The sequence below is a fragment of the Rhinatrema bivittatum genome, unplaced genomic scaffold, assembly GCF_901001135.1.
Source record: "Rhinatrema bivittatum unplaced genomic scaffold, aRhiBiv1.1, whole genome shotgun sequence".
In the NCBI taxonomy this organism is placed as follows: Eukaryota; Metazoa; Chordata; class Amphibia; order Gymnophiona; family Rhinatrematidae; genus Rhinatrema; species Rhinatrema bivittatum.
The window spans coordinates 1-15,966 of NW_021820308.1; the positions used below are offsets into that span (position 1 = coordinate 1).

A 15,966-nucleotide genomic window follows, 5' to 3' on the forward strand; every position below is an offset into this window, starting at 1 on the left:
CCCATCTCCATTACAGCTTGGCTCTTAAGAAGTTGTGACTGCATAGGAAGAGTTACCTCATCTTGGTAATTTCTACCCAATTGAAAGACCTCTTTGACTTATGTTAGAGTCTGGCGTCTCTTTGAATCATGAATCATTTCTCCTTGGGTAAATATCTCTATCATTCTGGACTTTCTTCAGCAGGGTTTAGTTGAAGGTTTGTCTTTAAATTCCCTGAAAGTCCAGGTAGCGGCAATGTCGTTTATGGGGTAGAGCTCAAGGGGCCTTAGTTGCATCGATGTTACTCAGTTCCTGCAAGCTGTAAAAAGGTTGTGCCCCCTATTACATATTGTAGTTCCCCAATGGGATAAAAAAAAATAGTTAGCTGTTGCATACTTAAGCATTTACATGGCAATTTTAGCAAAAAGAGACACCTAATGCCAAAATTTGACTTTCCTATGCATTTAGGTCTTTCTAACTATGTCAAGAAAAATGGAGATCGTATAACCCAAAAAATGAATTTTTAGATCGGAAGAAAAGTTTCAAAGTCCATTGCTTGTCAAATTCTTGTGAAAATACAAGAAGAGTACCTCAATCCTTTACCACTGAACTAGAATTTTCCAGAAAAACAGATAAATCAAGTGAAGCTACAATATATACATTATCTACAGCTTCATCTACAGAATTGTTTCCCTTTACATCAGGTAAATACAGCTTACTAATACTAGGTAATTTCCTTAGAAACTTTAAAAAAATCAATATAAAATCAGTTTAACATTTCCGTAGGAGAAATCATTACACAGAAAGGAAAATTAAAAAATCTTAAAGTCAGCCTTTTAACATAATGACCCAGATTTTTAATTTTCTTTGAATGAGTTTATTTTCTTTGATGAAGGAAGCATTTGTCTCAAAATTAGTACCAACTTTCCCCCTAACCTGCCAGTTGCTCAGGATGATCAGATAACTTATGAGTATGATTGTTAACTTGAGAAGCCAAATTCCCTAGAAATCCCAATACCCTCATTATAAGTTCATGAAGACAAAAAAGATTCTAATCTAGTTATCACAATCCATATTGAGTCCATTGTAATAATCGCAGGTCTCACCAAAGAGGTATAGATAATAGAGCTTCATTATTGATGCAGAGCACCCAACAGGTGAGGGTAAAGGAGTTCCAGAAGGCTCTTCTTCTTACTCCAGCACCTAATTGATTGAAGCTTTGCATCTGCGGAAGACTAGAGCCTTCAGGACTAAGTGAGACAGACGTCTCATGGTGAACAGAGACAGTTGAGAGCCCAAGTTCCAGCATACCCGACATAGGACTGAAAAAAATTAAGTCTCAAAAATTTGTTACGAAGTAGAGAAGGTAGAGAGTAGAGTGAGGCATCGTTGGGCCTACCTTTCTGTAGTCTTCCTTTTCTTTCCCTTCATCTCGAGGGACTAAAGGTAAAAGTGGAGAGAGTAGCTCCCAAAAAAAAACATAAGGGGTGTGTCCCTTTGTGTGTGGCTTAGGCACACTGGTGAAGGCATGCCACTGGAAAATAGCTTTTCTAATATCCAATGACCACAGAGATTATCAGGGGCTAGGGGTGACCAGCACACTGCCTGATGGAACAGCAACACACAGGCCGATACAGAAAAACGAGCGGGAGAGCCAGCGAGCGCCTGCTCTCCTGGCACACGCACGGGCCACTCTCCTGGGTGTGCGATTCAGGAGGGTGGCCTATGCAAATTAGGGCCCGCGGTAAAAAGAGGCGCTAAGGACACTAGCGCGTCCCTAGCGCCTCCTTTTTGACAGGAGCGGCGGCTGTCAGCAGGTTTGACAGCCGACGTTCAATTTTGTCTGCTTCTGCTCTCAAACCCAATGACAGCCACGGGTTCAGAAAACGGACGCCGGCATAATTGAGCATCCGTCTTCCGACCCGCGGGTCGATTTTAAATTTTTTTTATTTTTATTTTTGGGGCTTCCAACTTAATATCGCTATGATATTAAGTCAGAGGGTGTACAGAAAAGCAGTTTTTACTGCTTTTCTGTACACTTCCCTGGCGCTGGCAGAAATTAATGCCAGCCTTAGGGCAGGCGTTAATTTTTAAAGTAAAATGTGCGGCTTCGCTGCACATTTTGCTTTCTGGATCGCGCGGGATTAACTAATAGGGCCATCAACATGCATTTTCATGTTGCGGGCGCTATTAGTTTCGGGGGGGTTGGCCGTGCGTTTCAACACGCTATTACCCCTTACTGAATAAGGGGTAAAGCTAGCGTGTCGAAAACATGCGTCCAAACGTGGGTTAGCACACTGTGCTGTTTCGGCCCAACAGTGAGAGCACTCGCTCTTTCTGCCAAAAAAGCACCGATGGAGGACAGATTTTCAGCTCACCAGTGGCCTCAGAGATTATGTCAGGGGCTAGGGTGTCCAGCACATTGCTCGATGGAACAGCAACACAGTAGGAGCACACTCTATCTCCTTGAAGGTTTTTTTTCAATTTTTTGCATGTTTCTTATTTAGATTATGGTCAATGCTATGTCATAGGAATACTGGTTCTTTCTGGATTGCACCAGTTGTATGTAGTAGTGATGACGTCATAGAAAAGGCTGTGTTCTCTGCCTGCATTTGTTGGCAGTGGAGAATAATCCACTTGTCTAGACCAATCTATCTGGATTAAAGGAAAACAAATTAACAAACGATCCACCTGGGTATCCTTCACTCAATAAGAAAAAAAGACAAGATACCCAAAATCAAACTCTGTTCTTCATGAAAATCTAAATGAAACTGGGGCACTCATATCATAGGGATAATGCAACATTTACCAGACCTAGTACCCATAAATGTTTGAACGTTTCTACTAATTAAACTTTAGTGTTCATATAGTTTTCTTTCACTATACATATACGGCCAATTTTAAATCCCTGTGTGCGTAAAAAATGGGGGTTACGCACATGGCTGGAACGTGCGTGCACATATTCAAAGGGGCCCAGCCATGCGCGTAACATCTGTTACGTGCTGAAGTGCCGGGCCCGGATAAAAGGGGCAGTCCGGGGAGGGGCTGGAGGTGCCATTTGCCACTTTGCCGGTGAAGCGCACGCCAGCAGGGTACTGGCAGGCGCAACTTGCTACTGCTCCTGTTGAGGAATAAAAGGTAAACACAACAAAAACGGGGTTAGTTAGGATAGGGACGGGGTGGGGAGGAGAGGGGAAGGGAGGTTAGGGTAGGGGGGTAGGGAAGTTCCCTCCCGGTCTGCTCCTTAATTGCGCGCGGCCCGCCAATTTTATAACATGCACGCGCCGGCGCACACATGTTTAAAATCTCTGCGTCCATGTGTGCACGTCAGGAAGCGCGTGCACCTATGAAAATCTACCCTATAATCAAACTTTGCAATAAGTATAGTCCACTATCCAAATAACTCAAAAAAAAAAAAATATATTAACATCCATATATGTATGTAGCAGTGAAATATGAAGAATATAAATGTGTACTTCCCCCAATATGGTGGCAGCTTCCAGGAGAATGTCCAAGTCTCTAAGGGCAATGGCATCCCCACTTTACAATTCCAAGAGTCTGTGTGAAGAAAGCCAAATCTCCAAAAAATCAAAATCAAGATAGTCTGTTTTCAGCAAGCACTATGTGTAATGTATATTCAGCAAACAAATGATACTATCTTACTATACCATATTCGCCATGGTCTACTAAGTTTTTTTAAGTTTTTTAATTACTTGGGCATTGGACTATAAAGATGATGAAGTTTTGATTGTATGGGCAATGTAAGAAAATTACAATGACGTTGAAGTTTTGTTATTATAACTTGGGTGTGTTAATTGCTTCTTTGTCCCTGTGATGGTATGAGTGCCACCTTTTTTTTTTTCTCTTTATTTAAAGACACAAACCTGAATAACAAAGAATTTAAAAATTAACATGTACACTATGTACTGTGAACAGCAATGGAACAAACCAGATAGTTTTTGAACCTTAGGGGGGGGGCTATAAAACCAGTATGTCTCATCGGTTCAGATTCTCCATTTCTAATAATCCCCCCAAATAAACTCATATCACTCCAGTTTATTTTAAAGAGCAAAGGTTGTTTGTTCCATTCCGGTAGTTTCTGCTACCACCCTTTGCCAATAGCCAGTTTGTGGGGTCGATTTGCAAAAATAAGTGATGGTGATCCTTGCAGCCTGAAGTACACATATAATAAGTATACATGTCTGTCTGTTCAGCAGGTCCTCTTCCCAACATCTCAATAAACAAAGGGGTGCTGAGAAATGGATACCAAAGTTACTAATAGTTGCTATATCGTTTTGTACCTATGCCCACAGTGTTTGATTTGGGGTATCTTAATTTCATCTTTTTTTTTTTTTTGCTGCCTACATATGAAAGACATCTTCACAAAGATTGGGGAAAAGTAGAGCTGCAGTTAAAGGGTGGATGTCACACCTGCTAGATTACCGTGTCATGAATCCACTGTCTTGACAAGTTGTTACCTCCACTGGCATATTGGGTGACATAGCCAGTGTTTTTTGCCCTTTTACAACCACTAGAAGGATAACATAAAACACCTGTTGCTTTGTGGTATTTCTTCTAGATTATTTCTCAGGATGAGGCAGACCGAAGAGGGAAAGTGTACGATAAGTACATGTGCAGTTTTCTCTTCAACTTGAACAATGGTATGTATGTGTGAGTCTGGGTGGGTTTGTTTATTTTAATGTCATTAATTGGTGTGTATTTTAAATGGAGATATTTATGCTTCTTAAAAGAAGCAAACGGCTACTGTTCATAAAAATAATAAATTGAAGTAAAATATGACCCAAACAAGGAATTGAAGCATAGGTAGTTCTTTGCATATTGTTCAGTAATGCCAAAATTTGCATGTTGAAAAATTCTGAACAGGCAAGTTAAGGAGATGAATAAACAGTTTAGGCAGGATATTCGAATGCTGGTTTTGAAAAGCATGCCTGATTATAAATTGGCCAGGGGATTGTGGGGAGGAGCACAGTGGTATTGGTTTTATCCACTGAAGTTCTGTTTCTCTGTCTTGCCGATATGGTTAGGTCAAAGACCTTGGTTAGTCATATCCCCCATCTGCTTGCCTGATAATTTTGGGTGTTAAAAACGGCTAAACTTGTCAAATTTTGCCATATTTGGTCCCCATGATCATCTTTGGCCTCTTGTGTTTTCTTTGATGAAGCTACCCAGCTTATTTTTATTTTATCCTAGGACAAGCAGGATGCTAATCCTCACATATGGGTGACGTCACTGACTGAGCCCTATTGCGGGAAAACGTCTGTCAAAGTTTCTAGAAACTTTGACTGGCACTGTGAGGCCACTGAGCATGCCCAGCATGCCATGATATTCTCTGCCACAGGGGTCTCACTCTAGTCTTCGTTTTTCCGCGCTGCTGTAAGCATTGCGGAGATAGGAGCCCTCTGAGTTTCTATACTCAATTCTGACTGAAAAGTCATTTCTTTAAAAAAAATTATCTCCCATATGGGATCTCACTCTCACTTTATCTCACCGGACGGTGAGATATTCATAGCGTTTCTCATTGAAAAACAATGATTTTTTTCTCTCAAAATATTTTTCATTTTTCATCGACGGCCTTCGATACTACCATGGCTTCGGGTTTTAAAAAATGCCCATCATGTAATCGGACCATGTCAGTCACAGATCCACACCTCGAGGTGTCGTCTGTCTCGGCGAAAAACATGATATTTCGTCCTGTCAGCAATGTCAGGAAATGACACCGAAGGGCAGGAAACTTCGGCAAGAAAAAATTGAACAACTTTTTCACCTGCAACTCATTCCTTCACCTTCGACATCAACAAAATCTTCCCCAGGGATTACAAAGAAAATCCTGCTGAAAAAACATCGACTGGAAGGATCCGGGGATCAGGCATCACCAACACCGTCAAAGTCATCGGTAAAATCAGTAACCGAGGTAAGGCCTAAACAGAAGCATCGGCATCGTCATGCCCCGACATCTCCGTTAGTTCCCTCCCCGGAGGAACCGAGTGGGAAACAGCCAAAACATAAAGATACACTGCCGTCATCTAGGCCTCCCTCAATACAGCCTACACAGCCATCGCAGGAGATGTTGTCTCCTCCTCCACCGGCACCAACCGTTCCACCCGTACCACAGTACTTGACTACACTCATTAAAGAAGCAGTAATGCAAGCCCTAAAAGAACAGGTTCCGGCGACCATGCCGATGCTGGCAATACCGCCGATGCCGGTGACGTCTCCTACGCGGGTGACTTCACCGATGCCGGTAGCCTTACCGATGATGGCAGTATCAATACTGGCGACATCGCCGAAGCCGGGATTACTCCCGATGCCGGAAAAAACCCTGATGCCAGTGACATCGATGCCACTGATGTCCGCGCCGTCGATTCCAATGTCGATGCCTACTCTCTTTCAGAGACTACGTCGATGACGATGGCTTCATCGATTCCGATACCGATGCCCATCTTCACCCTTGCACCAACAAGGAAAAAATGGAAAAGCATGATGAGCACGAAAAAACCATCGAAGACACCAATTTCTTCGATACCAATGTTTCCAACAACGGTGCCACCCTTCCTGGGGCTCCAGGATCCACAGAGGCAGCACTGCATAACATCCTGCAGAAAAGATATCAGGAATTATTGGATTCTTTGCCATCTAATCCAAGGGAAGAGGACTCTTCTCCTGAAGACCCTTTACCAGGACCTTCTGGCCTTCCTCCCCCACATAAACCTCAGCAGAAAACTCCAGAATATGATACATGGAGTGACACTGCTTCAGACACTTCATCAGAAGGCTTTATGTCTGACCCATCACCACCACATCCCAGAAAACAATCTCCTCCAGAAGATCTCACTTTCACCACATTTGTAGGAGATGGCGGACTCCATCCCCTTTAAATTGGAAACAGAGCAGGATACTAGACAACAGACCTTGGAGGTACTACAGTTCGTTGACCCTCCAAAACAAGTGGTGGCAATTCCATTCATGATGTTCTCTTACAGCTACAACATCGTCTCTGGGAACATCCCTGCTCTGTTCCTGCAGTTAATAAAAGAATGGATAGTACTTATTTAGTACAATCCACTCCTGGATACCAAAAGTCACAACTTCCCCACCAATCAGTGGTCGTGGAATCAGCGCAGAAAAGGTAAAAAAGAACAAGAGTTCATTCATCAAACCCCCCAGGTAAAGACCATAGGTTTCTGGATTCCCTGGGTCATAAGGTGTTTCAAGGCACAATGTTGAACTCTAGGATCTCGTCCTATCACCTCTACATGACCCAATACCAAAGAAACTTATGGAAACAAATTGAAGAATTTGTTTCCATTCTTCCCACTCAATACCAGGAGGCTGCACAGGCCATCATCAACAAAGGTCTAGAGGCCGGAAAACATGAAGTCCGAGCTACCTATGATGGCTTTGAGACAGCTTCAAGGGTGGCTGCATCAGGCATCAGTGCCAGAAGATGGGCATGGCTCAAGGCCTCAGACCTTAGACCAGAGGTCCAGGAGAAGTTATGGATCTTCCCTGCCTGGGAGACAACCTATTCGGATCCAAGGTGCAGGATGCTGTGTCTCAATTAAAAGAGCACACAAAATACTGAACAGCTATCTTCCCTCCCACAGGATCCTCTCATACATGCTGGCCATAGGCCTCCACGGAAGGACACCAGACGGCCTTTCTACCGGCAAAGGAGATATTGCCCTCCTGCATCTAGACCCAGGCCTTCTAGAACCCAGCAAAGACCGCAACCACGGCAACAGAGAGCAGCTAGGCCCCAACCTGCTCCACAAACAGGACCTGCTGCTGGTTTTTGAAATCCCATCAGAGAACTCAGCCTTTTCTCAAATCCTCGGCCAGAACTTCCAGTGGGAGGTCGGATATCCAAATTTTACAACAATTGGATACCAAAACATCAGACCAATGGGTTCTGTCCATAATATCTCGAGGATATCAACTCAATTTCCTCTCAATTCCCACAGATTTTCCTCTGACTCATTCTCATCTCAACGAAAATCACAGCTTCAACTACAAGTAGAATTATCCACCCTTCTGAAAGCCAGGCTGTGGAACCAGTGCCCGGTCTCAGAGGGGCAGAGGATTCTATTCCCATTATTTCCTCATTCCAAAGAAAACCGGAGGCCTTCGTCCCATACTAGACCTCAGAAATCTCAACAAGTTTCTAAGAAAGAAAAATTCAGGATGGTCTCTCTAGGCACCATGCTTCCACTTCTTCAAATAGGAGATTGGCTTTGTTCCTGGATTACAAGACGCTTATGCTCACATTCCCATCTCCTCATCGCAAGTATCTGCGCTTCAGGTGGGTCATCAACATTTCCAATACAGAGTACTGCCATTTGGACTTGCCTCTGCTCCCAGAGTGTTCACCAAATGTCTGGCAGTAATAGCAGCACACTTGCACAAGGAAAGTGTCCATGTCTTTCATATCTAGACTGGCTCATCAGAAGTCAATCTCAACAAGGAGCAATAGCTTCCTCAACAGAACAATTGCTCTCCTTCATTCCATGGGCTTTCTCATCAATTATCAAAAGTCCCATCTCACACCATCACACCTGCTTCAATTCATAGGAGCAGAATTGAACACCATGCTCTCAAAGGCCTTTCTACCCGAAGATCGAGCAGAAACACTTTCCTTATTGGCAAAATCAATTTACTTAAAGAAACAAGCAACAGCTCATCAGTTTCTAACCTTACTAGGCACATGGCCTCCACAGTTCACGTCACTCCTATGGCAAGGCTGCCATGAGAGTTACCCAATGGACTCTAAGATCACAATGGATCCAAGCCATCCAACCACTGCATTCTCCAATTCAAGTAACCCACCAGCTACGTTCCTCCCTTCTTTGGTGGGTGAACACGGACAATTTGCGCAAGGGCCTACCTTTCCAACAACCAGTCCCACAGATAACGTTAACTGCAGATGCATCCACCTTGGGTTGGGGAGCTCGCATAAACAATCTCCAAACCCAAGGTACTTGGAGAAAACTCGAAGCAACATTTCAAATCAATTTCCTAGAGCTTCGAGCTATACGTTATGCGCTGTATGCATTCAAGGACTGCCTTTCACACAAAACTGTTCTCATACAAACGGACAACACAGTTGCCATGTGGTACATCAACAAACAAGGAGGTACAGGGCTGGGCCCTGAACCACTCAATGTTCCTCAGGGCCACTTATCTGGCAGGCATTCACAATGTAGTGGCAGATCGACTCAGTCGTCAGTTCCAACCACACGAGTGGTCCCTTGATCCCTCAGTAGTGACCAGGATATTTCAACGTTGGGAGCAACCAACAATAGACCTCTTTGCATCACATCTGAATCACAAAGTGGACAAATTCTGTTCTCTACACAAACAGAAGAACCAGCCAGCCAAGGATGCCTTTGCTCGCCCTTGGAACTCAGGCCTTCTATACGCGTATCCTCCGATACCGCTCATAACCAATTCTCTAGTGAAGCTACAACAGGACAAGGGGTCCATGATACTCATAGCCCCGTATTGGCCTCAACAAGTATGGTTTCCCACACTTCTAGACCTCTTGATCAGGGATCCCATTCGCCTGGGAGTAGCTCCCACTCTCATAACTCAGGATCAGGGTCGGTTGCGCCATCCCAACCTTCAGTCCCTATCCCTGACAGCATGGATGTTGAAAGCTTGATCTTACAACCACTCAATCTTTCAACCAATGTATCTCAAGTGCTTATAGCTTCACGTAAACCTTCAACACGAAAGAACTATTCTTCGAAATGGAAAAGGTTTACTTTGTGGTGCAGGCAAAAGAGAATAGATCCTTTCTCCTACCCTACAACTTCTCTACTAGACTACTTATACCATCTTTCAGACTCTGGTCTCCAGACTTCATCTGTAAGAGTCCATTTAAGTGCAATCTCAGCTTACCATAACAAGTTAGGAGATGCACCTATATCCACACAACCTCTTGTCAGCAGGTTTATGAGAGGTTTAACTCAACTTAAACCACCAATTCGACCACCAGTCACAGAATGGGACCTAAATCTGGTCTTAACAAGACTCATGCGTTCTCCTTTCGAACCCATAGATTCCTGTGATCTAAAATTTCTCACATGGAAAACTATATTCCTCATAGCTATTACATCAGCTAGAAGGGTTAGTGAGTTACAAGCACTTGTCACGTACTCACCCTACACAAAATTCCTACATGACAGAGTGGTTCTCTAAACACATCCAAAATTCCTTCCCAAGGTAGTTATGGAATTCCACTTGAATCAATCCATAGTTTTATCCATATTCTTCCCAAGACCTCATTCTCACCAAGGAGAACGAGCTTTACATACCTTGGACTGTAAGCGTGCACTGTCTTTCTACTTAAACCGCACTGCAGTCCATAGGAAATCAAATCAACTTTTTGTTTCTTATGATCCAAACAAACCGGGTAAAGCAGTGGGTAAACAAACCGGGTAAAGCAGTGGGTAAGCAGTGGTTGTAAGATCCAACTGTTTAGCAGATTGCATACAGTTTTGCTATGAAAAAGCAGGCCTTCCTCTCCAAGGGCGAATAAAGGCACATTCAGTAAGAGCTCTGTCAGCCTCAGTAGCACAGTATCATTCAGTACCAATCCTTGACATATGTAAAGCAGCAACATGGAGTTCTCTCCACCCTTTTGCAGCTCATTACTGTTTGGACAAAAAGGACAACAAGATTCAACCTATGGACAATCTGTCTTGAAGAACTTGTTTTCAGTTTGAACCCAACTCCTTCTACAACCAACTCGCTGTGACCTTCGGCTGCCTCATTTTCAGCAACAATACCTCCCTGTTGCCTCAAAATAAAATGACTCAGCCTCTAGCTTGCTAATCACCCATATGTGAGGACTAGCATCCTGCTTGTCCTGGGATAAAGCAAAATTACTTACCTTGTAATAGGTGTTATCCCAGGACAGCAGGATGTAGTCCTCACGAAACCCACCCGCCACCCCGCGGAGTTGGGTCTTGTACTTTTTATTATTTTATTTTTGCTAAAGCTTATTGCTACAATACGAGACTAGAGTGTGACCCCTGTGGCAGAGAATATCATGGCATGCTGGGCATGCTCAGTGGCCTCACAGTGCCAGTCAAAAGTTTCTAGAAACTTTGACAGAGGTTTTCCCGCAATAGGGCTCAGTCAGTGACGTCACCCATATGTGAGGACTACATCCTGCTGCCTGGGATAACACCTATTACAAGGTAAGCAATTTTGCTTTCTCCATCCAAAGAACACATGCTAGTCTTTATAAGATGATATACAGGACACCCATTAATATATATTTAAAATCCTACTTCTGCTTCTAACATTTAATTTCTAGAAAATGTTTGCAATGTCAGATTTAGGATGTTCAGATGAAGTGTGAGAAACTGAACTTTGTAAACAAAGATGGCATTCTTTGCAGCAAATGAGAGAAGGAAAAATATAGCAGTATAACTCTTTAATGCATGTTAATACCCTTTAGTACATAGACCCTTACGTGAATATCTGAAGAAATGAGAGAGACTTTCCCAAGATCACAAGGAGTGATCTTGGGAAAGTCTTAGGAGAAATTTGATTTGAATCCTGGCTTTCCTGATTCTCAGCTCATTACTATAATGTCGAGACCATTCCCCTTCTTGTCTTTTATTAGTTATTCTTGCGCCTTGTCTTTATTCTGTTTGGATATTATATAGCATCAGTTCATTTTGAATTTACCTGGAGCTGTTTTTTGTCCAGCTTGAATTGTAGTGCTCAGAGTTAGAAGACATATAATGTTCAATCAAAAAAGAAGACCCACTGGAAATTGGGCTGCATATATATACTTCTGAGTTATCCCTGATTGTTCAATAATATGTTGGGAGAAATAAAACAAGTTAACCCTTTTATTTTGCTTGTAGATTTTGTGGTTGATGCAACACGCAAGGGTAACAAAATTCGATTTGCAAATCATTCTGTGAATCCCAACTGCTATGCAAAAGGTAAATAAATAGCAAAAGTAGTGATAAACATGTTTACTTAATTTTGTGTGACAAGTACAAGAGGTCTTAATACAAAGTTATTGAGGCTTATTTTGAACTTGAGAATTTTCAAAAAAATATTTTGTAAAGGAGAGTAAAATGAGGAAGAAATAACAGTGTAGATTTACCTGAGGGGAGTCAATTTTTTAATTGCTGTGCAAGAAATGTGGAAGTTAGTTATCTGTGTGTGTTGTACAGGTAGTTCTTGGGCTTGGGTAGAAGGCTGATATGCAAAGTGAATATGCATGAGATAACTTAGGGACTGGAGGTACTGTAGCTCTTTGATTTTCCTTATTTCTTATTGTTTGGCAACAGAGAGTTAAATTTGCTAGAACTTTCTCAGAGTCCTGATTTTTAAACTGTGAGGATATACAAGGTTCTCTTCTTTCCCTATTTTATTTAATGTTTTTACACATCTACTGGGCATTATTATTTGGGATTTAGCCATGCTGATGTACAAATCTTTTTTCCTTTTATTAACCCTTGTTTACCTACCAAACTGTGAGTGATGCTATGGCAGTAATCAGGTGGATGCAAGCTAGCAAATTAAAGCTAAATCCAGATAAAGCAGAACTACTGTGGATTGGAAAATCTGAGCCTCTTTCCTTCGAGGCAGGCTTGAAATTAAGTGGGGTTTATATAATCCCTTTCCTTAAGGTACATAGTCTTAAGAGTAGTTTTAGATTCTTCATTAATGATGATTGATCAGGTCAACTCAGTAGTTAAGAAAACATACCTTAATTTGTGTTTGACAAGGCATATTCGGTCTTTATTACATCAGTCGGAGTTCAGAAACGTTTAAACTTTTGATGTTTTTGAATAAGTATCAAGAGTCTTGGTAGTTGGTATTAGCACCCACAAACTTGCCTGACTGCAGGCCTCAAACCAATGATAGGACATCCAAGATAGACTCATTGATGTGTCATACGATGGGGAGAATCTCTTTGAAGATAAGGTCAAGAAAGCTGAGGCTCAGACAAGACCACTGTTTGTTTCGGACCTCACCACGTCTGTTCCAAACCCACCCTCCTCAGCTAGGAGGTTTACAAGTGTGGTGCCGAGTAGGCATTATTATCCTCAGAGGAGATGCTTCCCTTGTCCCTGCCAGCAGCAAGATCATTGCTCTCTTCCCAGTGGGCCCAACAGTTGCAGTCTGCATCCCAGCCAAAATCTGAAATACGGTTCTAACTGGATTGAGAAGAGCATAGCTAGGATCCTAGTATATGTGTGGAGAGCCTTCCTGTCAGGGAAGGGATGAGATTTAATTTAAATGGTTGGCCCAAAGTAAACTCAGATACTTGGGTTCTCAGCATAATCGGGAGAGGATACAGATTATGCCTGTTGAATAACTTTTTCAAATTGTTTATTAAGAAACACTTGGGAAGTTTCTCAGATCAGAAACTGCTGCAAAAGGAGACTTCCCTCTTAGAGACCAGTGTGGTCAAATCCTTTCCACCAGAAGAAAGAAGGTGGGGATTTTATTCCAAGTAGTTCCTGACCTCAAAGTGTACAGGTGGATGCCATCCCATCCTAGACTTGAGGACACTGAACAAGTGCCTGGTAAAGGAAAATTTCAAATTTGCTTTCCCTAGGCACCCTGATTCCCTTTCTTTAAAAAAAGGGGGAATGGTTATGCTCATTAGAGCTAAAGAATATTTACACCCACATAGCACGATTTCAAGCTGACAGGAAGTATTTTAGATTCTCTAGTAGGAAAATACCACTTCCAAAATCTCATGTTGCCATTCAGCCTCGTGTCAGCATACCTCATGCCTCCAAAATACCCTGCCGTGGTGCAAATTGCAGGTGCATGTTTACCCTCAAGGAGGTGCTGCAGAATCAATGAGCCAAACCATCCAAGTGTTAGAATTGCTAGGATTCATTGTTAATTATCCTAAATCCCATCTGAGGTAGTCAACTCAGTTTGCAATTTATAGGAACGCTAATAGACAAAATTCTGGTGAAAACCTTTTCTCTCACAAGGAAGTATTTCCATGTTGATACCTGCGGCGGAAAGGATAAAAATGAATCTGCAAATGTTAGCATAGGACAAGCAGAAGTTGTTGGACTTCATGGCTTTAATAGTGCACATTACTCCTATGTCACATTGTTGCATGTAGAAAGCTCAGTGGATTCTAAGAAGTCCATATTCAAAAGCCATTTAGACGGATAACATAATAGTTAACCATCTAATTGGCTTACCTGGCTATATTCAGTCTTTATCCGGCTAAATTCTTGCCAGCTAATAAGTTAGGTGGCTAGAATTTAGCCCGATAAGTTAGGGGTGTAACTGGGAAGAGTTTACTTAGCCGGCTAAGTTAACCAGCTAACTACAATATTCTGAGTTAGCCGGATGACTTAGCCGGCTAAATCTGGTCAAGTCAAAGCTGTCCTAAAGTTAGCTGGCTATAGTTGGCCGGATAACTAATTAAGATAGTTGGCTATATGCAGTAGTGTAGCTGCACTGTTGACTATGCCTCCAAAGTTAGCCAGATAAGTTTATTCGGCTAACTTTGCTATCTGGACTGTGTCTGAATATAGACCTCTAAGATTTCAGTGAAATCAAGCCATTCAGGATCTCCAGAAGCATCCGTATTATGCAGCTTCTTGAGGGATACTCTGTCTTGGTGGCTGCTTTATTCGAAATTCCTCCAGTACAAATTGTCCTAATCACAGATGCATCCAAACTGGGCTGGGGAGCTCCATATAGATGGGCTCTACATTCACGGCCTCTGGTCTGCTCAGAAAAGTTTAATCAGATAAGCTTTCTCAAGCTAAAGGCAGTAAGGTACGCCCCCCTAAAGCCTTTCAGTGTTGGTGGTTCAACAAAATTGCCCTTGTCCAAATGCGTAATTGAGTAGCAATGTTTTACATCAGCAGAAAGGAACAGGCTTGTAGCTCCTGTGTTTTACATCAGCAGAAAGGAACAGGCTTGTAGCTCCTGTGTCAAGAAACCATACAGCTGTAGTACTGAGACATTTCCCAAGGAATGGTCCTCATAGTCACGTATCTAGTGGGCAAGGAGAATGTCTTGTCAGATAGGCAGAGTCAGGTTCTGGACCTCACGAATAGTCTCTGGACAGGGGAGTTACAAACCAGATATTCTGCAGGTGGGGCACACCTGTGCATCTCCTCAGGAGAAGAGTGCATGGATGTCTTTGCCCTGGATTAGGCACAAGGCCTTCTGTATATGTATCCTTCAAGTCCTCTGGTGGTAAAGACCTTTCCGAAACTCAGAAGAGACCAAGGAACCATGATACTCATTGCTCCTTATTGGTCGAGACAGATTTGGTGTCTGCTCCTGCTAGATATGTCCATTAGGGATCTGATTAGGTTGGGAAATTTCCCAGCGCTCATCATTCAGGATCGGAGGTTGCTACAATACCCCAACATTGAGTTCTTGTCCCTCATAGCCAGAATGTTGAAAGTGTAGCCCTATAACTCCCAAATCTGTTCAGAGATGTCTCAAATTTTGAACTCCAATAAGGATTCCATAAGAAAAACCTATGCTTTAAAGTGTTTCATACAAAAACTACTTAAATATCTTCTGTACCTCTGGGTATGGATTGAAACCAAACGGGTTCATCTCTGGGCAATTGGTGCTTCTCATCATTATGTAGAAGGTAAATTCATCTTCATGCAGCCTTTAGTTGTCCGTTTCATGCAAGGCTTGCTTGTTTAACTCTTTTTAACTGAAGCTGCCCACCAAGCCTGCTGTGTCATGGGATCTCAGTTTGATATTGATCCAGCTGATAAAAGCTCCCTTTGAGCCTCTGAACTCCTTTGAGCTGAAGTACCTGAGCTGCAAGGTCATATTTTAGGTGGCAATCATTTTGGCCCTTGAGTCCATGACTTATTCTCCTTATACTAAGGAGGTTCTGCATACTCATTCTAAGTTCCTGCCTAAGATGGTGTCAGACTTCCACCTTAACCAATCAGTCATCCTTCCAACATTTTTTCCCAGGCC

General features: G+C 42.6%; 1 protein-coding gene across 1 annotated transcript in view; it reads left to right on the forward strand.

Moving 5' to 3' along the window:
• The first annotated feature begins 4,495 nt into the window (after positions 1–4,495).
• LOC115081411 (histone-lysine N-methyltransferase EZH2-like) overlaps positions 4,496–15,966 on the forward strand; it is a 43,630-nt gene continuing 32,159 nt past the window's right edge. The window contains exons 1-2 of the mRNA XM_029585862.1: positions 4,496–4,640; positions 11,880–11,960. Of these exons, the coding sequence (XP_029441722.1) occupies positions 4,610–4,640; positions 11,880–11,960 (112 nt within the window). The 5' untranslated portion in view covers positions 4,496–4,609. The remainder of the gene's footprint in view (positions 4,641–11,879; positions 11,961–15,966) is intronic.